Below are 23698 nucleotides of genomic sequence, written 5' to 3' on the forward strand. Positions count from 1 at the left end.
GCTGACAGATATTTGAGTTTAGAAACTAGGCTAGGTGCTTTTACACAGATTATTCAGGTAGCTAATGATGTCCCATTTTTATGAATTAAGAAACAGATGTTAAGCAATTTGCTGTAGATCACAGAGCCTAGAAATAAGTGATCTTTTCTCTATAGCGAATTGCAGAAAATATTTATAAATGGAAATGAATTAGAATTTTATGGAAAGAATGCTATTTGATAGTGAGGAAACTTAGGTACATACAGGCAAAAGGTCGGTCAGTCAGTCGGTTCAGTCGCTCAGTCGTGTCCGACTCTGTGCGACCCCATGAATCGCAGCATGCCAGGCCTCCCTGTCCATCACCAACTCCCAGAGTTCACTCAGACTCATGCCCATCGAGTCGGTGATGCCATCCAACCATCTCATCCTCTGTCGTCCCCTTCTCCTCTTGCCCCCAATCCCTCCCAACACCAGAGTTTTTTCCAATGAGTCAACTCTTCGCATGAGGGGGCCAAAGTACTGGAGTTTCAGCTTTAGCATCATTCCTTCCAAAGAAATCCCAGGGCTGATATCCTTCAGAATGGACTGGTTAGATCTCCTTGCAGTCCAAGGGACTCTCAAGAGTCTTCTCCAACACCACAGTTCAAAAGCATCAATTCTTTGGCGCTCAGCTTTCTTCACAGTCCAACTCTCACATCCATACATGACTACTGGAAAAACCATAGCCTTGACTAGACGGACCTTTGTTGGCAAGTAATGTCTCTGCTTATCAATATGCTATCTAGGTTGGTCATAACTTTCCTTCCAAGGAGTAAGCATCTTTTAATTTCAGGCAAAAGGTTGTAGGTATTATATGTCACATCCATACATTGGAGGAGCCACAACCCTCTAGGTCTTCTAGTGGCCCACATACTAAGATGATAAAGAATAGATAATGTTGCACAAGTGCTTACTACATTCGTTTTGCTTATATTCATCTGTTTAATCCTCATAACAAACCTTATGAGTTAGGCACAATATCATTATGTTTAGAGGAAAAAACTGAAACATGGAGCCTAAGTTATAAACCCAGCCTAGTAAGGGGCAGGCCTAGGATAGAACCCGGGCCCTCTTAATCCTGGGCCAGGTGCATGCTCAGTTGCTTAAGTCATGTCCAACTCCTTGTGACCCCGTGGACTGTAGCCCACCAGGCTTCTCTGTCCATGGGATTCTCCAGGCAAGAATACTGCAGTGGGTTGCCATGCCCTCCTCCAGGGGATCTTCCTGACCCAGGGATTTGAACCCATATCTCCTGCATTGCAGGTGGACTCTTTACCTGCTGAGCCACCTGGGAAGCCCCAATCCTGGGGGTACACTTAACCATAAGTGATTCTCTTAGAAGTGATTTGTGTAAGAGAGCATGAGAAGGATTTTTCAAGTTGATTCTCATCTGGTTCTAACCAATCTTGGAAGAATTTCGACTTGTTGATTAGTTAAATAGGAAGTTGAGTAAAATATGGAATAGAATTTCACCAATAAAACAAATACTTATAGCATCATTTTAGAAGGTGTGCATATAGGAACTTTAAGATCCAAATTCAAATCTTTCAAACAAGCTGATAGTTTATTAATAAGCCCTTTTCAATTCATGATAACTGGTTACATCTTCATAATTTTAAGAGCTAACGTAGAATATCGATCAAGAAATTGAAGTAAGAATGCAGCAAATTAGTATGTGAAATACTCCCACACAGATGAAAATTATACAGCTCAGACCTTTACGATGAGTCAGACTCTTGGAAGGCTGTTCCTTTCTTCCCCAGAGTCTGTCAACAGAGGGATGTACAAAGTGATGTAGTTTTCTTGTTTCAGCTTTAACATCTGCTGCTTGGCAGCCCAATCATATTCCTATCTAAGAAAACATCTATAAATATTGGTAAAAATTTCCTTTTTACTTTTGTTTCCCGGATCTTCGTGTCTGTATTCGTTCTGCTGGCTATGCAGTATCTCTGGGTGATCTGGAGCTCAGTATTTTCCTAGCACAGCTCCTTGGGGGTCTTCCTCACACCACAAGCAATTTGCTACCAGGTCAGTTTGGTGTGCTTTTTCAAAGCCGAGATTAGTTGTTTTCCTCTCTTGCTTCCCCACTTATCCACACACTTCTGACTCTACGAAGAATGAATACCAGGATTTTAAGTGAGTAATCGTTTCATCAGGTTACTTTAGTCTTGTCATTTTTCACAGAACCTATGAGAGAATGAAGAAAAAATACACAAAAACGTTGAATGTGGTTTAGTATTGCTTAAAAAAAATCATAGAGAAGTTAGTAAATATGAAAGTGGGCAGTAGAAGTGTTCACACAACTGGATTGAAATTTCAGCAAAGTAAATTATTAACAGGTATAAATTATACCTCTTGCCATGCTTAGCTTGGTATCAGACTAAATATTTTAATTGGAGTAAAAGAAGTTTGGGAAATTAAAAGCTAAAACTAGAAAAGAAGACTTAGACTTTTAGGCAAATAAAACACATGACTCTATATACTCATAGCAACAGATTGTTTTATTATTTGTTTGTATAATTGGCATCATCAGTGATTTAGAGTCTTGGGATAGCAGAATCGCTGGGAGGGGCTGTGGAGCACATTACTGGAATTGAATTGGCAATGCTCACACACTGGTCTGTTCCCTGGTTTAGAATCCTCTCTTTGCTGCCTTTCTTCTTTAGGTGGGACTCTTCCCTGGACACTGTGTTGAGTTAATTAATCAGAAAGTTCCCCAGTCAGTGACCAACTCAGTGCCAAAACCAGGTGAGTACTCTTTCTCATTAGTGTGGTCATTTACCCACTGCTTAAAGATCCAGATTTTCTCTTCCAGTCAGGCACACAGCTTGTTTAGCTGTTGTGTTCGTTGTCATAATATGCATTCTTAATTTTAATGTGGTTTTTTATTTTTAGTGTATTCTTTTTTCTCTGTTGATGATTTCACAAAGGTTTACATGCATTCAGAATTTTAGGCAATTTTAAGAACTGTTTGCTCCATTAAGCTTTGTCATTATTTGCTTTTGCAATTATATAGTAGGAGTGTGGCTAATTAATGAGCAAAATGATAAAAGAATTCAGGACCTGACATGGAGATAATATGATTAGCTGAAAATTAATAAATAAAGGGAATGTACATCTTATCAGTGCCTGTGAACATCCAAACTATTTTAAACAGCATTTCTTATTACTTATATAATATATTTACAATGCTGCATAAGTGTGTGGAATATCGTACAGATATGTAAAGCAATGTGTTACAGGGAGTAAAAATCAAAACAGTGGAAATTCTGTTTTTATTGGGATGACTTAATCTGGACAAATTTTACAGAATACTTCATCAGGAACTTTTTAATGTGATGTAAATTTTTGGAAAGAAAATAAAAACAAAGAATAAAGATTTTAGAAGGAGAAGGAAGTGATCAAATGGATTTCTCCTTCTGCCCTACTCTCCCCTCATCCTGGGATTCTCAGTCTCTTTTCAAGGCATTTTTATCCTCTATTAAATCCCCCTTCTTTGGACAAGCTTGTTAAGCATAAAACAACTTTGTCAGAGAGAACTTACGTATTTGTTAGTGGTTGTGATGGCTGTAGTTTTCTTTTTGAAATGTCACATCAGTAATTTGAAAAAATAATCCTGTGCCCACTAGCAGACACTGCTCCCCCTCTCCCTTGCCCCAGCTCTAAGCAACTGCTAATCTACTTTCTGTCTCTAGAGTTTTCTGAGCTAGACCTTTCACACAAATGAAATGAATCATGCAATATGTAGTCTTGTTGTAACTGGCTTTCTTCACTTAGCATAATGTTTTCAAGGTTCATCCGTATATCAGTGCTTTATTCTCTCTTATGGCTAAATAGTAGTGCATTGTATGGATATACAGTATTTATTTTATCCATTCACTTTGGGTTTCCATTTTGGGTTATTATGAATAATACAATAATTAGTGTTCAAGTTTTGGTATAGATATATGTTTTCATTTCTTGAGTATGTATGTAGCAGTAGAATTGCTGGGTCATATGATAACTCTATGTTCAACCTTTGGAGGAACCGCCAAACTGGTTTACCTTTGTAAACCAGCTGCACTGTTTTACACTTCCACCAGCAGTGTATATGAGAATTCAACTTGTTTTCCTTGTTACTGTATTTTTGGTTATTGTTGTCTTAGTGGGTATTAAGTGATACATCTTTATGGTTTTGCTATGCATTTCCCTGGTGGCTAATAATGTTGAACATGTGTTTACTTATTTCCCATTTTTGTATCTTTGGAGAAATGTTCAGACCTTTGTCTATTTTTTAATTTGGTTGTCTTTTTACCACTGGGTCATGTTATACCTTCCACATACAAGTCCTTTATCAGATAATGTGATTTGCAGACATGCTGCTGCTACTGCTGGTAAGTCACTTCAGTCGTGTCCAACTCTGTGTGACCCCATAGACAGCAGCCCACCAGGCTCCGCCGTCCCTGGAATTCTCCAGGCAAGAACACTGGAGTGGGTTGCCATTTCCTTTTCTAATGCATGAAAGTGAAAAGTGAAAATGAAGTCGCTCAGTCGTGTCTGACTCTTCAAGACCCTAAGGACTGTAATCCACCAGGCTCCTCAGTCCATGGGATTTTCCAGGCAGGAGTACTGGAGTGGGGTGCCATTGCCTTCTGTGGATTTGCAGACATACGTTTCCTCAAATTCTGTGTTTTGTCTTTCACTTTCTTGATGACATCTGTTGAAGCATAAATATTTTTAATTTTTATGAAGTTCAATTTATTTTTTTCTTTTCTCACTTATGCTTTTGATGTCTTATCTAAGAAGGCATTGTTTAGCCCAAGGTCAATATTTACTTCTGTATTTTCTTCTAAGAAGTTTATAGTTTTAGATCTTCCTTTTTAGCCTACTACCCATTTGAGCTATTCCAAATCCTGAAAGATGATGCTGTAAAAGTGCTGCACTCAATATGCCAGCAAATTTGGAAAACTCAGCAGTGGCCACAGGACTGGAAAAGGTCAATTTTCATTCCAGTCCCAAAGAAAGGCAATGCCAAAGAATGCTCAAACTACCACACCACTGCACTCATCTCACACGCTAGTAAAGTAATGCTCCAAATTCTCCAAGCCAGGCTTCAGCAGTATGTGAACCGTGAACTTCCTGATGTTCAAGGTTTTCGAAAAGGCAGAGGAACCAGAGATCAAATTGCCAACATCCGCTGGATCATGGAAAAAGCAAGAGAGTTCCAGAAAAACATCTATTTCTGCTTTATTGACTATGCCAAAGCCTTTGACTGTGTGGATCACAATAAACTGTGGGAAATTCTGAAAGAGATGGGAATACCAGACCACCTTATCTGCCTCTTGAGAAATTTGTATGCAGGTCAGGAAGCAACAGTTAGAACTGGACATGGAACAACAGACTGGTTCCAAATAGGAAAAGGAGTACGTCAAGGCTGTATATTGTCACCCTGTTTATTTAACTTCTATGCAGAGTACGTCATGAGAAACGCTGGACTGGAAGAAACACAAGCTGGAATCAAGATTGCCGGGAGAAATATCAATCACCTCAGATATGCAGATGACACCACCCTTATGGCAGAAAGTGAAGAGGAACTCAAAAGCCTCTTGATGAAAGTGAAAGAGGAGAGTGAAAAAGTTGGCTTAAAGCTCAACATTCAGAAAACGAAGATCATGGTATCCAGTCCCATCACTTCATGGGAAATAGATGTGGAAACAGTGTCAGACTTTATTTTTCTGGGCTCCAAAATCACTGCAGATGATGACTGCAGCCATGAAATTAAAAGATGCTTACTCCTTGGAAGGAAAGTTATGACCAACCTAGATAGCATATTCAAAAGCAGAGACATTACTTTGCCAACAAAGGTCCGTCTAGTCAAAGCTATGGTTTTTCCTGTGATCATGTATGGATGTGAGAGTTGGACTGTGAAGAAGGCTGAGTGCCGAAGAATTGATGCTTTCGAACTGTGGTGTTGGAGAAGACTCTTGACAGTCCCTTGGACTGCAAGGAGATCTAACCAGTCCATTCTGAAGGAGATCAGCCCTGGGATTTCTTTGGAAGGAATGATGCTAAAGCTGAAACTCCAGTACTTTGGCCACCTCATGCAAAGAGTTGACTCATTGGAAAAGACTGTGATGCTGGGAGGGATTGGGGGCAGGAGGAGAAGGGGACGACAGAGGATGAAATGGCTGGATGGCATCATTGACTCGATGGACGTGAGTCTCAGTGAACTCCGGGAGTTGGTGTTGGACAGGGAGGCCTGGCGTGCTGCAATTCATGGGGTCGCAAAGAGTCAGACACGACTGAGCGACTGATCTGATCTGACCCATTTTGAGTTAATTTTTGTGTATGTTTTTGAGGTCCAAGTCCATTGGATATCCAGTTATCTGAGCATGATTTGTTGAAAAGGTTATTTCTTCCCTATTTAATTGACTTGACTCCCCTGTAGAAAGTCAGTTGACCTTAGATCCATGAATTTATTTCTACATTTTCAGTTCTGTTCCATTGATATATATGTCTGTTCTTATTCCAGTACCACCCTGTCTTGATTACCATTGCTTAGTAGTAAATTTTGCAATTGGGAGGTCCTCCAATTTTATTCTTTTTCAGGATTGATTTGGTTTTTCCAGGTGCCTTGCAATTCCACATGAATTTTAGAATCATCTTGTTCTAAAAGAAGATGGTTGGGATTCTGATAGGGATTTACTGAATCTACAAATCAATTTGGAAAGTATTACCTTCCGGCCAGTATTTAAGTCTTTTGGTCCTTGAACATGGGATTTTTTTCCCATTTGATTAGATCCTTCATGTCATTCAACTTTTTGTAGTTTTTTTTTTTAAGTTCTGCATATCTGTTGTTAAATTTATTTTTATTCTTTTGATGCTTTTGTAAATGGAGTTGTTTTCTTAGTTTCATTTTCTTATCGTTCATTGCAAGTGCATAGAAATACAATTAATTTTGTATCTTAATCTTGTATCCTGAGACTTGAAACATTTATGAGTTCTGATAGGTTGTTGGTATATTCTATATATAAGATCATGTCATTTGTGAATAGACATGTTTACTTCTTCTTTCCAATATGGCTGTTTTTTATGTCTTACTCTTGCCCAGTTGCCCTGGCTGTGTTACAGTGTTGAAGTTTTGAGACTAGGCATCCTTGTCTTACTTTTGATCTTTTAAGAGAAGTCATCTAATTGTATGTTGTTATGTAAAAACTTTTAACTGTGCAGTTTTCATAGATGCCCTTTGTCAGGTTGACAAAGTACCCTTCAATTCCTAGTTTGTTGAATGATTTTATCACAAAAAGGTGTTGGATTTTCTCAGATGTCTTTTTTAATGTAAGTTTTATTTTTGGCTGTGCTGGGTCTTCGTTGCAGCGTGCGCTCTTCTCTCGTGATATGTGGCCTTCTTGTTGCGGTGGGTTTTTGCAGCATGGGCTCTGGGGCGTGCGGACTTCAGTAGTTGCGGCTCCCAGGCTCTCGAGCACAGGCTCAATAGCTGTGGCACATGGGCTTAGTTGCTCCATGGCCTGTGGGATCTTCCCAGACTGGGGATTGGACCCATGTCTCTGGCATTGGCAGATGGACTCTTCACCACTGACCCACCAGGGAAGCCCTGTCTGATACTTTTTATCCATCTGAGATGATCATGAGTTTTTGTGGTCATTGCTTTAAAGTTATCAGAATTCTATATCAAAAATTTACTGTTATTTCTTGTATATTATTTTCATGTATTTCTGCTATATAAACTATATAACTTTTATTAATTATAAAGTCTTATCTTTGATCATGTTACCTCAGATATGCTGTGAACTGTTTTTAAAAATTAGCTTAATATTGGTATTATATCAAATATTTTCTCATGTTCTGAATATGAAAGTGTATTTCTAATAGTGATAACCTCCAGCACTTTTAAAACTTGAGAAAGTTAATCAGTTATTGACAGTTCTGGAAAATGGGTTTCTATGAATAGACCTGTATGGCATTGTTAATTCTAGATTAGTAGTGATGTATAATGACAGCACACCTTCAAAAGCCAATATTTAACTTTGATGGGCAACATTGCAGGATTGGCATAGGGAAATGTGCATTCTTAATACATTTTGAAAAGGATAATGTGAGTTCTATCAGCCTCAGGCTTGTTTCACACTTTAAAACTGTCTTTGCCTTCAGTACAAATAACTTGAATGTTCTGTTTATTTTTAACATTGCCATCTGTCACTGTGAGATACCAGGTCTGAAAGATAGAGCTATAGTTTGAGACTGCAACTTAAAGCTCCCTGTATTATTGCACAACAAGGGCAGTAAAGAAAATTTTCCCTTTGGAACTCTTCTTAATGTTCTCAGTATGACCAATTATTTGTGTCTGTAAAAATAAAGTTAATGAATCACCATGTCCTGACCAAGTTAGCACGTATCCATGGTACCTTAAGGAAAAGGGCGTGTGTGGGGTGGGGAGGTGGGGAGGAGAGTTAAGAGGAAGAAAGGTAAACGCTTGTTCCAAAGAAACTGGCGTTTGTTCCGTCCCCACAGGTTCTGCTTTGACAGCTGATGAGGCTGAGGTGAGTGGGAGGAAGAGGAAGGAAGCGCATGAGGACTTCTGTGTGTGTCTCCTGCTTGGCATTTACTGAGCAGTTATTTACTGATGTCTTTCTTCAAGTTTTCAGTCTTCTCAGCTGTTGCCTCCGCAGATGTTTCTTCTGCGCACTTCTCTCTGCCTCCACCCCTTCCACATGTCACTCACCTCTCTGATGTTGGCTCACCGTCCTCTCTCCAGCTCACGTGCTTTCTGCTGACCTCTTCTCTCTGTGCAGCCTCTCTTAAGCCCATCTAATGAATTCTGCAGTTCTCGTAGCACGTGTTTTCTTTCTAGGGTCAACATTTGGTCTTTATTCATTTCCATGGTTGAATCCCCCATCTTCCCACCTTATCCACCTTTTCTTCCAGAAAGAAAGAAAGAGCGAGTTTGGGGAGGGAAGGAGTGGGCAGAAGGTGGAGAAAGAGTGAAGAGAAAAGAAAAGTAAAGCTTACTTTACGGGCATGAGCTTCTAAAAATGGAGGACTAGAGAATTTAGAAAAACCTCCCCTCTGAAAACAGAAAATCTGGACAGAAATGTAAAAACATAATATAGTCTCTTTGAAGCATTGGAGAGTTAATAAGGTACTGAACAGTTACTGAGCTAAGATGAAGCAGAAGAAGGAAATCCAGAGAAGTGACCCAGTGTGTGGGGACCTGAGCCCTCAGGGTATCAGTTGATGGAGCAGAGAAAGTCCTGGTGCTCTCAGAACAACCCATGAAGCCCAATAGGGCCGAGTTGTTGATAATGCCCCAAGCTTTAAGTTAGGAGTTGTGTTGAAATTGACAACTGATTCTAAATCGATTCTAAAATTTGTATGGAAATGCAGAGCCCCAAATACCTAAGACAATTTGGAAGAACAAAATTAGTGGAAACTTTATATTATAGATATCAAGACTTACTATTAAAGCTTCACTGATTAAGATACTGAGGTTGATACAAGGATAGACAAATAGAATGGCGGTAAAGAACAGAGTCCAGGAACAAACGTGTACATATATTAATAGGTCCTTGGTTTATTCACTGTAGGAGCATTGTGAAAAGGACAGTCATTTCAGTAAATGGTGCTAGCTCTTGAAAATTATAGATCTGTATGTGAAAGGTGAAACAGCAAAACTCCTAGAAGAGAATACAGTGGAATATCTTCATGGGCTATTTTCATGATCTTGAAGTGAAGAAGTGAAGTGAAGTGAAGTTGCTCAGTCATGTCCAACTCTTTGCAATCCCATGGACTGTAGCCTCAGGCTCCTCCATCCATGGGATTTTCCAGGCAAGAATACTGGAGTGGGTTGCCATTTCCTTCTCCATCATGATCTTGGTTATACATAAAGCAGTAATCCTAACTGAAAAGCTTAATTATTAAACTTAAAGTTCAGAAAGTAAATTGTAATATACTATTAAGATAGTGAAAAGGGCAAATCACAAAGTGATAAAGATATTTGCAGCACACTTATCTGACCAAGGTCACATAACCAAAGTATGTAAAGAATCAGAAAAGGAGAGATAAACTGATTTTTTTTAATTGCATGAAAACTTGAACAACAGATATCAAAATGCTGAATAAGCACACCACAAGTTGTTCCACATCATGAGTCTTTCAGTTCAGTTCAGTTCAGTCGCTCAGTCGTGTCCGACTCTTTGCGACCCCATGAACTGCAGCACGCCAGGCCTCCCTGTCCATCACCAACTCCCGGAGTTCACTCAGACTCAAGTCCGTCGAGTCAGTGATGCCATCCAGCCATCTCATCCTCTGTTGTCCCCTTCTCCTCCTGCCCCCAATCCCTCCCAGCATCAGGGTCTTTTCCAATGAGTCAACTCTTCACATGAGGTGGCCAAAGTACTGGAGTTTCAGCTTTAGCATCATTCCTTCCAAAGAAATCCCAGGGCTGATCTCCTTCAGAATGGACTGGTTGGATCTCCTTGCAGTCCAGGGGACTCTCAAGAGTCTTCTCCAACACCACAGTTCAAAAGCATCAATTCTTCGGCGCTCAGCTTTCTTCACATGCAAATCAAAACTTTATTAACTCATGAAAACACATTCATCAGAATGCTTAAAATTTAAGAGTAGCAATACCCAAAGTTGGCAAGGGTGTAAATCACTGCGAATTCCCATGTACTACAGGGTAGCGTGATGTGGGCCAAGCAGCGTTTGGCACTGCCTCCTGAGTTGTACACGTATATACCTTGTGGCCCAGCAGCTCCACTCTTAGGTGTATATGTAGTATGTTCATAGCAACCTTATTCCTAGTGTCAGAAAACTAAAGAATTTCAAAGGTATATCCACAGTGGGATAGATAAATAAAGGTGTGTTCATTCAGTGGATTCCTCCAGTGAAAATGAAATGAGTCATGGCTATGTGCAACGACATGGATGAGTCCCACACAAATATTGAGGGAAAGAAGCCTGATTTACCTACATACTTACACTGTATAATCCCATATATGTAAGGAGAGAGTTCAGAGTCATAGAGTTTGGGGCTGTTGTGTGGTGATAAACTTTAGGCAGTGGTACTTCTGGAGAGGAGAGTGAGCAGGTAGGTAGGAGGGAGGATTTGGAAGTGCTGGTCATGCTCTGTTGGCCCAGGTGGTGATTATACAGAAGCGTGATGACATAGAGCATCTTTTCATGTGCTTATTGGAGAAATGTCTATTCAAGTCCTTTGTCGATTTTTAATTGGTTACTTCATGTTTTTTAAATATACCTCCCATCCAGGTAAATCCTCCTTAGGGTATTGCTTTAATACACAAAGGTTGAAAATCACATTCTCAAAATAGATGTTATACTTCCATACTATGAAGTACTCTGCAGCCCTCAAAAGAATGAAGTAGAAGCATATGTGCTCACCCAGGGGTTTTTGTTTTTTTTTTTTTTTTTCTGTGATGTGTTGTTAAATGAAAGAGCAAATCACAGAGCAGTACAGTCCTATTGTAAACTCATAGAGGATCAGGAGGATGCATCCCTCACTGGAGAGGCGCATGAGATTGCAAATATAGCAACGGACATTTCTTTTTTTTCCATTTGCTTCTGTACTATTTAACTCCTTTGCACTGATCATATATTACTCTTTATAGACTATAGTCTCCCCTTCAGTCCACCCTGTCCAAATAGGTAATTTCTAAGGTCCTAATGCAGCCACCCCATAAATAGGTATTTTGTGAAAGCAGATTTAATGCAGATGTTTTATTTAGTTTATATACCTATGTGAAAAGCAGGACAGAGAGCTGAGAGCACGGGCTTCAGCCTTGGGTTTTAATCCCTGTGCCATGTTTTACTGTCCCTGTGCATGTCATTTGGCTTCTCTGATTTTTAATTTCCTCATCTAGGAAGTGAGCCAAGATTCATTTGAAGATTAGATGTAAAGCATTTAAAGCCCCCTGGATACTTAATCACTATCAGCCGTTATTATTTTATCAATTTATGGTTATCTACTATGTTATATCATTTAAATTCAGCAGTGTCTAAAATTAGGTCTATTTAGCTTATGTGGATAACTTATTTAATGTGTTATTTGTTGGTATAAATTTATATGTAAATATTTCACAGTATACCTGTAACAAACAAGTTACAGTCGCTTTCATGGGCCCATGGTGTGGAAGGCAGCTTCTTTGGATGGTCACTTGAATAGAGTTTGCATCATAAATTTTTTTGTTAGCAGACATAGAAGGAGCTGAGGTTTTCATTTTGGGGAAAGACAGTGATCAAATGTAATGCTAATGAAATCCTTATATTCATTTAAGAAGTAGTTTATAAAGCAACAGCCTGAATTTGTAGAGTAATTTTGAAATTAAAAAGTCCTTGTATTCTTTTAGAAAACTGGCCCTTCAGAATCTTGTTTTTGTTGTTGCAATTCTGCCTAATTATAGTTTTTTCCTTTATGTTCATCTGCTTGCTTCTGGACTGTTTGTTCCTTTCTCTGAGTGTGCAGCAGCACTTTGCTCTTCTGAAACCATGCTTCCTCACTTGTCACTTTAGCGTGAGGCAGCCACTCTATAGGAAGTGAAAAGGTTCCGGTTTTTACTTCACCCCACATGGAACACTGTATGGAATATTCTTCCCATTGAACACATGCTTACTTTATCGCTCTGGAGGCAGATGTCTTAAGAATCAGATATTAAAATCAGTGCCTTAGGAGGCATTGCTGGAAGATTTAAAGGAGTTCCAAAATGCTAGAATGCCCAGGTATTTTTCTCTCCAAATACATAGATACATCAAGATAAAACTTTTCTCACTCTCAGGGAAAAACAGAGAATTCAAAACACCACATGTTTGTAGTTGCCTTAGACTTTTCGAATATTATATTTTTATTAAATTGGACCTTGAACCGATACAGCCTTGCAGGATACTAAGTATGCAGAATGTATTTTTGTTCCCCACGCACCCCTTTTTAACTAACAGAGCAACTCAGAAAGACTTCCATGATGTGCCCGAGGTTTCACAGCTGGCCTGGAGAAGTCTTCTGACCTCTCCTGGTAATCACTGCCCACACCTAGTAGCCCTGGCCCTGCACCGGGTGGATTAAACTCATTTGCGATTATTAAACTAAAAAGCCAGAATTTTCCCTCCACAGAACACTGAATAGAGGTAAAGTTTATTGTTTTGTCTCCCAGAACAAATTATTTATTTAATATCTTTTGGTTTTATTACAACAAGAGAAAATAAAAATGTATTTCTGGAAATGAACAGAACAGTAATTAGGGCAAAAGATGTGTTAAAGGGGAAATGAAGATTAGTGCTTATCAGAACCTACTTCATTAGCTAGTTTTGTTTCAGCCATCATTCTTTCTAAGCCTCTCTAGTTAATTAAAAAATATCTTTCAATTGCTCCTCACTGCACATAAGATGTACCTCCAGACTTGACTCTGCTGTGTCACTTTCAGTCAACCTCCTCCTCTGTTCTCTGGTTCTGCCCTTTCTCCCTGTGCTCGCTGGGCTCTGCTTTGGTGTCCTCAGAACATACCATGTGATCATGTAGCTTTCCCTCTGCTCCTGCTGCCCCTACAGTCAAAATGCCCTCCTTCCCACTCCCCCCGAGTTGACATTTTCCTTGTATTTAGACTCAGGCCATAATCTTCTTGTGCATGAAAGCTCCACTGACCAGTTCTCCCTGGCCCGTCTGTCCCTGACCAGCTCTCCCCGCCCATTATCCCCAGGCCTGCGTCCTGTTTGCCCCCATGTCAGATCTAATAGCAGCTGTTTCCCTTGCTCACTAAGTTGCCGTCTCCTCGCTGGTGACGAATGTGTCTCATTCATCCTTGTCTCCCCCACAGGGTATGTGCACACCGGCTGCACAATTAATGCCTGTGGAATTAGTCTATCTTAATGTTTACTACTAAAATAAAACTTCAGAATACAACCTTTATGACGTGTAATCCCTGACTTCAGAAAACCCGGGTGATTTCCCTTTGTGCCAGAATTATATACTGAACCTTTAGCCTGGAATTTAAGATGCTCCATAAAATACCAGAACATTTATGTTTGTAACCTGTTTTTCCCATTTCTCATCTCTGCTCAGCATCAATAATATGTTTCCTTATTCTCTGCTTGGTTGTCCTTTGGGTTCCCCCGCTTCTATGCCTGTGGTCTTTCTTCTGCGTGAGATGACTTACTCTGTTCTTCATGGAGGCTCCTTGGGCCGCTGCTTCACAAACTTGAATGTACATTCAACATGCCTGAGAGAGAGAGTTAAAAACTGTAGATCGCGATTCACTAGGGTGGGGCCTGATGTTCTGTATGTTTAAGAAGCTCCCAGGTAATTCCATAATACTGGTCCTAAGACTATGTTTTGAATAACAAAGGCCTACAGCCTACAGTAGCTGTTCCTTGTGTCACTCATTTGGAAACAGAGTTTGGTAATAAGTTAGCTTATTTTGAATTTTATACTTCACTTTTTGCGAGTCTTTTTTTCTTAACCCAGAATTGCTTCTGGATAGATAGTCTATTGTATATTAATTTGCATCCTTTATACATAGCATTTGTTTTAAAACAGCTAATCAATAATTATGAATAAGCATAATTTCTACTACTAGTATCAAAGATGTTTCCTAAACTCCCATTTAGGCCTTAGCCAGTGCTTGGGGTAGGTTCAATCTAATCCTTGCCATATATAAAGCAACTTTTCCATTTCTGATCATTTCCAGTATTCATTCATTCAGTGATAAAACATTTACTGAGTGCATACCAAGTACTAGGGCTAAAATAGTGGACACAACAAACAAATATTGTCATTTTGCTATTTGTATTCAAGTTGATGAGAGGGAAAGAAAAAGGCAAATATATTAAACATACACTAAGGTAGGTAAGTGCTGTGGAGAAAAATGAAGCCTAGAAGTGAGGTTAGAAAGTCCTGGGATGTGGTTCCTGTGGGGCTGTAATTTCAGAGGAGGAGAATGGAGTGGTCAGGGAGGGGTTTATTAGAAAGTAATGTGAAAGTGAAAGTCTCTCAGTTGTTCTTTGTGACTCCATGGATAGTCCCTGGAATTCTCCAGGCCAGAATACTGGAGCCTTTCCCTTCTCCGGGGGATCTTCCCAATCCAGGGATCAAACGAGGTCTCTCACGTCGCAGGCAGATTCTTTACCAGCTGAGCCACAAGGAGAAACCCAAGAATACTGGAGTGGTTAGCCTACCCCTTCTCCAGGGGATCTTCTTGACCAAGGAATTGAACTGGGGTCTCCTGCATTGCAGGTGGATTCTTTACCAACTGAGCTATCAGGGAAGCCCCATTAGAAGGTAACTTTGGGAGCCAAGACCTGAAGGAGATGAGGAGTAGGGATAAGCACTTACTTGTGGGAAGAGCTTTCCAGAGAAGAAACTGCAAGTGTAAGGACACTGAGCAGCATGTGTCCAGGCTTGTTAAAGACTCAGCAGGAAGGCCAGTTTGACCAGAGCAGTGAGTGAAGATGTGGGTGAGGTCTGGAGGTGGAAGGGCATCGGATTCTCCTTGGGGCTTGGGTGCCACTGTGTGGATTTGGACTTTCGTTTAAAGCTAGATGGGAAGATGTGAGAAGGTTTGGAGCAGAGAAAATTCTATCATAAAAATTACCCAAATTATTCAGACCCTTGACAGTTTGTAAATTCTACCAGTTTCATGGCCAAAAACACACCCAGAATCAGATCACATTTCACTCTATTGACAGCGACCCTCCTGATAGAATGACTAGAAGGTAGCCTTTGCCTTCTCAGGGAATTCTCTTGTTGCCCCCACTAGCCACATAGACCCATCTTAGATCTTCACAGGATAACCTCCATTTTGTAAAATGCAAGAAGAAAATAACAGGTGACCTCTCCTGTGCCATCAGCAGTCATTGAAAGACAGAACATGATACTTTTTAGTGAGCCACATTTTAAACTTCGTATTTTAGAATAATTATAGTCTCAGACAAAGTTACCAAAATAGTACAGAGAGGTCCCATATATTCAAAGCCCAACTTCTCCCAGTTGTCACACCTCACATAACTATACTGTACATCATCAAAACCAGGAAATGACATTGTCACCATACAGTGAAACAGATTACAGACTTCAGTCCACTTTCACCGAGGTTTGCACACATTCATATTCTTACCTGTATTTTTACATGGCAGAAAGTGCAGCCTCTGAGTTTCAGGTGAGGGTTATTTTGTCATTCTCCTGCACTCAGGAGAGCTACCGTCTAATTTATTTATCCCATCTGTGCTTGTATGTTGGGGAGCATGAGGGGCTCTTGAGTTGCACTGAGTGTCCCCCAGATGGCTTCTCTACAGCATGGGCTCCCCTTCACCCAGCCCCCTTTTTCCCTTTCCCCTTCCTCTTTCTGTTGGGCCCCTACCCTTGTGTGTTCAGTGCTGAGGAAGGGAGCGGGGAGGAGGGGTAGCTGTGCCTTTTCCACCGTGAATGAACTCTTGGGAGCTTCATTTCCTATTCATCAAAATCCATAAGTCCACAGCTGTTCCAATGAAAAAAAATCCACATGTTTTGTTCCTGTCATGCTCTGGATTTCTCTGTGGTCTCTCATATTGTGAAATCACATCAATTCATTGTTTTTCTTATTGTGGCCTACCATTAATCAACACTCCTTTATTCAGAACTGCGACCAGAGAGGAAAGAATGATAAATACTCCCCAGGCATCTTGAATTCAACAATTCCTACTTGTGTGACCTTGGCTTCCTCATCTCTAAGATGGGAATAGTGTTCTAATCAACTTCATAGTGTTATAATGAAGACTGTCTATAAATTATTTAGAATCTTCCTGGCAAATGAAATATCATTTTGTTTACTAGGAACAAGTGTCTGAACATGATTTATATTGGTATTGGTGAAAAGTCATTTAGAACAGAAAATATTAATTTAATATTAATATTTTAATATCTTCCAATCCATTTATTTTTTCATATCTAGTCGGGTTAACAGTACAGTACCCCTGGAGAAGGAAATGGCAACCCACTCCAGTACTCTTGCCTGGAAAATCCCATGGACTGAGAAGCCTGGTAGGCTACAATCCATGGGGTCGCAAAGAGTTGGACACGACTGAAGACTGAGCGACTTCACTTTCACTTTCACTGCTATTTAGTATAAATACTGAATCTTTTCAATACTTATATAAGTAGAGCTACAATTTCAACATATGGCAGTGCATAAAGGAGGAGGTCATAGTCAGAAACATTTAATTATGGATTTTTTTTTGTATTGAAGTATAGTTGATCATGTGCAATTCTTATTTTTTAATTCTGAAAAAAATTTTTCAGGTTTTAAAACTTTTCATTTGCATATTAAAAAATTGTGCATTCCAGTCTCAGAATTTTTCATGCAAAGGCAGTACATTGATAATTTTTTTGTCTGAGTAGAAAACAATCACGACTCATTATCAGCAAAGATATTCAGAGTTATGTTCTCCCAGCCTGTCACTGCCAGTTTAATGATTCAGCCTTTTGTAGATAGTACTTCCTGCTAGATCAGGGTTTTTTTTTGTTTTTTTTTTTTAATTGGGTGTAAATACCATCATTTTTATAGAATACACTGTCTCCCATATGGATAGCAAATATAAACAACCGAATAGTCAGTGACTTTTAAAAAAGTTAAAGTATTATCAGTTTAGTCCTAGTGTTTTCTGAGCTGATTTGTACCTGTGTGAAGTGGGTGGGTGGAGTTACCCTGGCGAAGCCTGTTCTGCAAGTGTAGTTGGGCTGGGGCGTCTCTGCTGTGTTGGAAAGCAGGACATGCAAAGAGAGGATTAAGCTTCTGCAGGCAGAGCTCTCCCGTGCACACAAACCACTCTGCTTGACTAAAGACCAGAAACCGGGGCTAAGGAAACTGCTGGGAGCAGAGCTGGAACCTCCGCGTGCTGGGAAGGTCTGACTGGGAGTCACCCCGCGGTGGTGGTTAAGTCTGAGCCGGTGTGACTGTCATTCATTCTGCACGGAATGCAGAGCCACGGCGTCCTGTCGAGCCTACTGCCAGGTGCAGCCATTCGGAATAATTTTAATTATTGATCCTAAAACCTGTGCCGCAGCGAGAGGTAAGGACATCTCAGTCAGTTATTCAAGTGTTTGACAAATATTTCACTGAGACTATTTTTTATATTGCATTTGGGCACGTATTTCCTTGGCTGCTTTTAGGTGACTGGCTAATGATTTAACTAGCCACAAATGGAATGACTGAGCTTTAACCTTTGGCATGGTTGTAGAGAGGTGATCATTTTTTGAAGTAGATTTAACTATGTAGGTATTATCTCTTACTTTCCTAGGTTCAGGAAATACTTACTTTAAAATTTCAGATCAGCTTGTTTCTTAATGTTTTCCAGACCTCAGGTTAATGTACAAAAGTTTGCATGTTAAAAGAACATATCTGTTTCATAAGCAGCAAATATATGTCATATTTAAATTTTTTTCCTCCTGGGTAAATAACATCTCAGTTATTGACAGATAGAAAATAGGCAGCACTGATTTACTGTAAAGAATTTGGTGGTCTGTATAGGCTGTTCAAATTAGCACAAGGAAGTAATCCTTCTGCCCTTTTATCTTCAGATATTTTTTTCCTCATTGGCATTAGTAAGGACAGTTATCTCTATCCATGATATATTTGCATTGATTCTTTTTTCCCTCTTGCACAGACTTTCTTACCATCACGGTAGTACTCCATATTTATATGATGCTTCTTCAGATCTTGGTTATAAATGCTTTTCATTAAGATAACATGGAGACCACAGTTTTCTCTGAATCACAGACTAGCCCTGTTAAGAAATTGAACATTTTTCTTTGCTACTACTGTTTAAATAATATTGATATTTTGATTTTCAAAACCACAAATGGAGAAAGCTCAGAATTTAGAGCTCCTTTTCACTGTCAACTTTGAAAGAAGCACCAGTTGCTCATATGATAATGGTTTGCAACTGTAACTTCTTTTTAGCGTATTATGTAGTACTATATGATATTCAAGATGAGAGAGCAGAAATCGAAAGTCTCTTGGTTAAGTTTGCACATAAGACAGTTATATAAGCAGAAACTAGAACGTGGCCCTGTGTTCATGTGCCCCTTTCCTTAGTGACCTCAGCCCTGAATTCAGGAGGCAAGACCAGATATGATCAAACCTGGTTTGTAAAGCCGACTCAGGTTCTGGTTAGCCCTGTACCTTGGAGGATTCTACAAGTCTTCAAAGAAATTGCAGTGGTGAAACAACTCCTGTTTATTGACACATGCAGAGTTAAATGGTTGGCATTTGTAATTTCATATGAGCATTGTAGTAACCCTGAGTGATGCTGCTGCTAAGTCGCTGCTAAGTCATGTCTGACTCTGTGCAGCCCATAGATGGCAGCCCACCAGGCTTCCCCATCCCTGGGATTCTCCAGACAAGAACACTGGAGTGGGTTGACATTTCCTTCTCCAATGCATGAAAGTGAAAAGTGAAAGTGAAGCTGCTCAGTTGTGTCCGACTCACAGCGACCCCATGGACTGCAGCCTACCAGGCTCCTCCATCCATGGATTTTCCAGGCAAGAGTACTGGAGTGGGTTGCCATTGCCTTCTCTGACCCTGAGTGATAGATATTGTTATTGCCATTCTCACTGTGTGTTTGAGGGAACTGGACTTAAATAGGTCATTTGCTCAAGACCTTGCATGTGGTAAGTGATTAGAGAGTAGATTCTAGCCCTCAGGTCTATCTGACTCCAAGGTCCAAGTTCTTACTTCCCAGGCCAAAAGTTAGATCTTCCATAGAGCAGGCTTCTGAGCCATCTGCCTTTAAATAGAGTTCTCCTTTTCTGTTCTTTCTTCTTTAGTTATGGGATGTTTCTGCTCCAGCTCCTGCAGAAGGAAAGGATGGGAAGGGAAGGGGGAAATAACCTACACAAACAAAACCCACCCCGATCATATCAGTGTTCCACACCAAACTTCATAGCTTAATAAAGTGCACAGGGTTTTTTGACATCAAAGTGAACATGATTACATTTTAATCTAATAAAATAATTTCAAGAAAACAATTTTCACACTGTTAAGATTAAGGTTCAACATATTCATATTTCTAGAACTTCAACAGTAGAATTTAAATTAATTTTTATTGGAGTATCATTGCTTTACAGTGTTGTGTTAGTTTCTACTGTACAGCAAAGTAAATCAGCTATATGTATGTCCCGCTTTTCTTGGATTTCCTTCCCATTTAGTTTCTTTATAGTTCTCTTACTTTTGATGTTACTGAATTCCTAAGAATCTGTGCTTATTCGAGCCTAATTTATAAGACAGATATATAAATCAGTGTTCTCCTAAAATAGTACTAGTTTTTAAGCTTCATATCAAGTAGTACTAGTTCACCTGGGAAAAATGAGAGCCCAGATTATTTAAAAATCCTCAGCAGAGATGCTTCTATAGTCTTTTTATTATAACCCATTCTAGTATTAGAATCCTTTAGTGTCAGGAATTTATATCCACCTCATGTTTCCTCCCACTCTCCTCTGCTAAAATGCAAATCTTTTTGTTCTGTATTTAGAAATGAAATTAGTCAAGAGGCTTTTATATAATAACTGAGGTGGTAAAGCTACCGAGATTAAAAAAAAATTTACTTTGTTTTTGTACAGAGTTGAGGAACAAAACCAATCACATTTATTGTTTTAATTTGTAATTTAAAATTTAAAAATAAAAGTCAGTACCAGTTTAGCAAGAAAAATGTAAAATTTACTTACATTACCCTAAAATCACATAAGCTAAATTTGAGCCTTCTTTCATGTTTGTTACTAAAATTTGTAAGTCCCAGAAAAGTAGACGTATGATGTGAATAATAAGACTGTCCTAATCATACCCTAATGCCCATTTTCCCAAGGAAACAGTGATTTTTGAAGCTCTTATCATAGTATGCCCTTCGTGGTTTATCTATCACTGTTTATGTCCTGCCCTGGGAAGAGCAGCAGTATGAAGTTGCTTTGGTTTCATTCGTAACTCTGAGAAAGAGATATTTTTATTCAAACACCCAAGTGTTTTAGTGGAACACAGGCATGCTGTTCCATGTAAGAGTTGTATTGGATATTCTGAAGAAGCAGTTTGTTGCCAGTTTTCTGCTTCTCTTTTTCCTAATGAACTGTTCTTATCTCCTCTATGTCTGAACAGCTCTTCTTTAAAATTTACTACAGATTTATTTTCTAGATCTGTTAGTTTCACCCATTTGCACTCCTGTCTGTTACGCCTTTTGAAATGCCTCCTCTTCTCTGCTATGAGTAAATGGAAACCTGTTTGACTTAGGTAACTGTTAGTAGCTTCTGCTCGCTGTGTGTGCACGCATGCTCAGTTGCTCAGTTGTGTCCGACTCTTTGCAACCTTAGGGACTGTAGCCCGCCAGAATTCTCCAGGCAAGAATACTGGAGTGGGCTGCCATTTCCTCCTCCAGGGGATCTTCCTGACCCAGGGATCTCTTGTGTCTCCTGCATTGACAGACAGGTTCTTTACCATGGCACCACCTGGGAAGCCCCATTAGTAGCTTTCCAGGTTTTCAAACAAGAACCATTACTGTCAGAGTTATTTTATATTCAGTATTGCATGCACAGGACATTTCTCAAATACCTGGTTTCCTCCTTTGAGGTTGGAATGTACAGATGCCAGAACCCTTCCAGCGACCACATTCCAGAACCTCATCCCTGGCCTGGGCTGGTCCCCGATGTTACCCCAGCAGCTGTCACACACATCAGTCTGAGAACTGTGTTTTTTCTCTTATTTCCAAAATTGTTTATGATTCTGTACTTTCTTATTCCATAATAACTGCAACAGTATGTTAAGATTTAATACTCAAATTTATCTACATATTTTCTTGGACATCTGCTTTGGGATGGATGGAGGCCAGTGAATCCCAAGGCTGAAATTGCTTTATTCTTGCTTTAAAAACTAGCAGGAAACTCAGTAGTTCCTAGAGAGACAGCAAATATTTTACATTTTGAATATCAACCTGATAGAATATATTTTCAGAAATTCAGGATATTTAGAAAATACTCACTTTTTTTTCTCTTACTATAGTGAATTCCTGAAACTTAGTTCAAAAATTAATCTTTATAAAATATATGGCACTTTTTCTAGTACAAAGAGTATTATAAATGGCCATTGTAGTGTTCACCAGGGACTTGCTAACAGATCAGAGAAACAGTATATCATATGGCATGATCAACAACTGGGAATATTTTTAACAATTAAAGACTGTATGCTTGTGCTTCAAGTTCTGGAAATAGTTATAAGTATGTTGTATAAATGATGTATGTAAGGACTCCTTATTTCTAAATTTTCATGGAGAAAAATAAAATAATTAAACCAATTCAACTTTAAAAAACTAAACTTAATATACTATGCTTGAAATAATAACATTCAACAATGGTCTTCCTATTTTAAATTTTTATAGCACCTTTTCCAAGATAATTTAGAAAGCTGAATGTATTTTGTTATATAGCTGTCCAGTGGAATTTTAAATTATGTCCTTTTTTCCTCCTGATAAATTTTCCTAAAGCAAAGACATTTCCCACAGACTCTAGAGCTTTCTCTGCTTTTCTAACTTTATACTTTCTCAGAGTGTTTCTTGATTCCTCAAGTATTTCCATTGAAATCTAGAATTCATAAATTGCCTAGTTAAACTTCTCATGCTTAATATTATTAAACTGAGATCTAAACTAGCTACTTACCTTGTCTCAAAGTTTGCAGCAATTTATCGGCCAAATCAGGACTTAAACTACATCTCTGCATTCATGGTCCAGTATGCTTCCACTTGCTCTTGCCTGCCCAATAATAGGCATGTTTGGATGGGCAGCCTTCATTGGACCATTTTATTATTGAAAGTTGAAAGTTTAGTCGCTTAGTCATGTCCGACTCTTTGCAATGCCACGGACTGTAGGCTACCAGGCTCCTCTGTCCATGGGATTTTCCAGGCAAGAGTACTAGAATGGGTTGCCATTTCCTTCTCCAGAGGATCTCCCCAACTCAGGGATTGAACCCGGGTCTCCTACATTGTAGGCAGACACTTACCTTCTGAGCCACCAGGGAAGTCCTTGTTTTATTATTAGAAAGACCTAAAAGCTTTCAGTTTCTGAGCTGTTGGTTTAGTATGGTTTTTAAATCTTCAAATAGGATTGCTAACATTTTATCCTTGCTGAATATTTTTACCATGTACAAAAGCTATATATTTAGGTATTATAGAATAGCACCAAATAAACTAAAGAAAAGGAATTGAATTATGAGATTAGGTCATCTTAATAATTAGAGCTGGATACAGGAAAGGTATAAAGGTATAGAAAGAAAAGGTATGAAGTATCATTATTCTGATAACCTTATTATATTTATTATTTTTAATGTAATGGGAGATGAATTAGATTTTATTTAGCATGCCTCATCTGACAGATAGAAAATTTGAATGATCAGATACTGGTTTGTATTTGAATTTAAATCATTTAGAGTGTGAGGCTAACTGAAACTGAATTTAAATTAGCTCATATAAAGCACTGAAGCATAGTAGACCCTCAGTACATGTTAACTATTCTGTAATGTTATGATATTATTCTAATTTCTGAGTTTTCCTTCAGGTTTCATTGGAGATTAGGTTTAGGGTTCAGTTTGTCTTTTTCTTTCTCTTCCCTTTGTAGGACTGGGAACAGGCCAGTGAGATGGCAGGTCTAACAAGACCAGAAAATGTACAGA

General features: G+C 39.1%; 1 protein-coding gene across 11 annotated transcripts in view; it reads left to right on the forward strand.

The window, feature by feature from the left end:
- The window catches only part of ARHGAP32 (Rho GTPase activating protein 32), a 205043-nt gene that overhangs the window by 144702 nt on the left and 36643 nt on the right, over positions 1 to 23698 (forward strand). For 9 of the 11 annotated variants that reach the window (XM_086383679.1, XM_086383682.1, XM_086383684.1 and 6 more), the window contains one exon: positions 2685 to 2766. The exons of 1 other annotated variant lie outside the window; for it this stretch is intronic. In XM_086383679.1, coding sequence (XP_086239805.1) covers positions 2685 to 2766 — 82 coding nt within the window. Of the gene's footprint in view, positions 1 to 2684; positions 2767 to 17656; positions 18066 to 23698 lie in introns of those variants that run through there. One more of the 11 variants, XM_086383687.1, reaches the window with a different exon arrangement.

Source organism: Bos grunniens, chromosome 29 (genome assembly GCF_055505025.1).
Source record: "Bos grunniens cultivar Pamir isolate PY7600 chromosome 29, Bosgru_T2T1.0, whole genome shotgun sequence".
NCBI classification, from domain to species: Eukaryota; Metazoa; Chordata; class Mammalia; order Artiodactyla; family Bovidae; genus Bos; species Bos grunniens.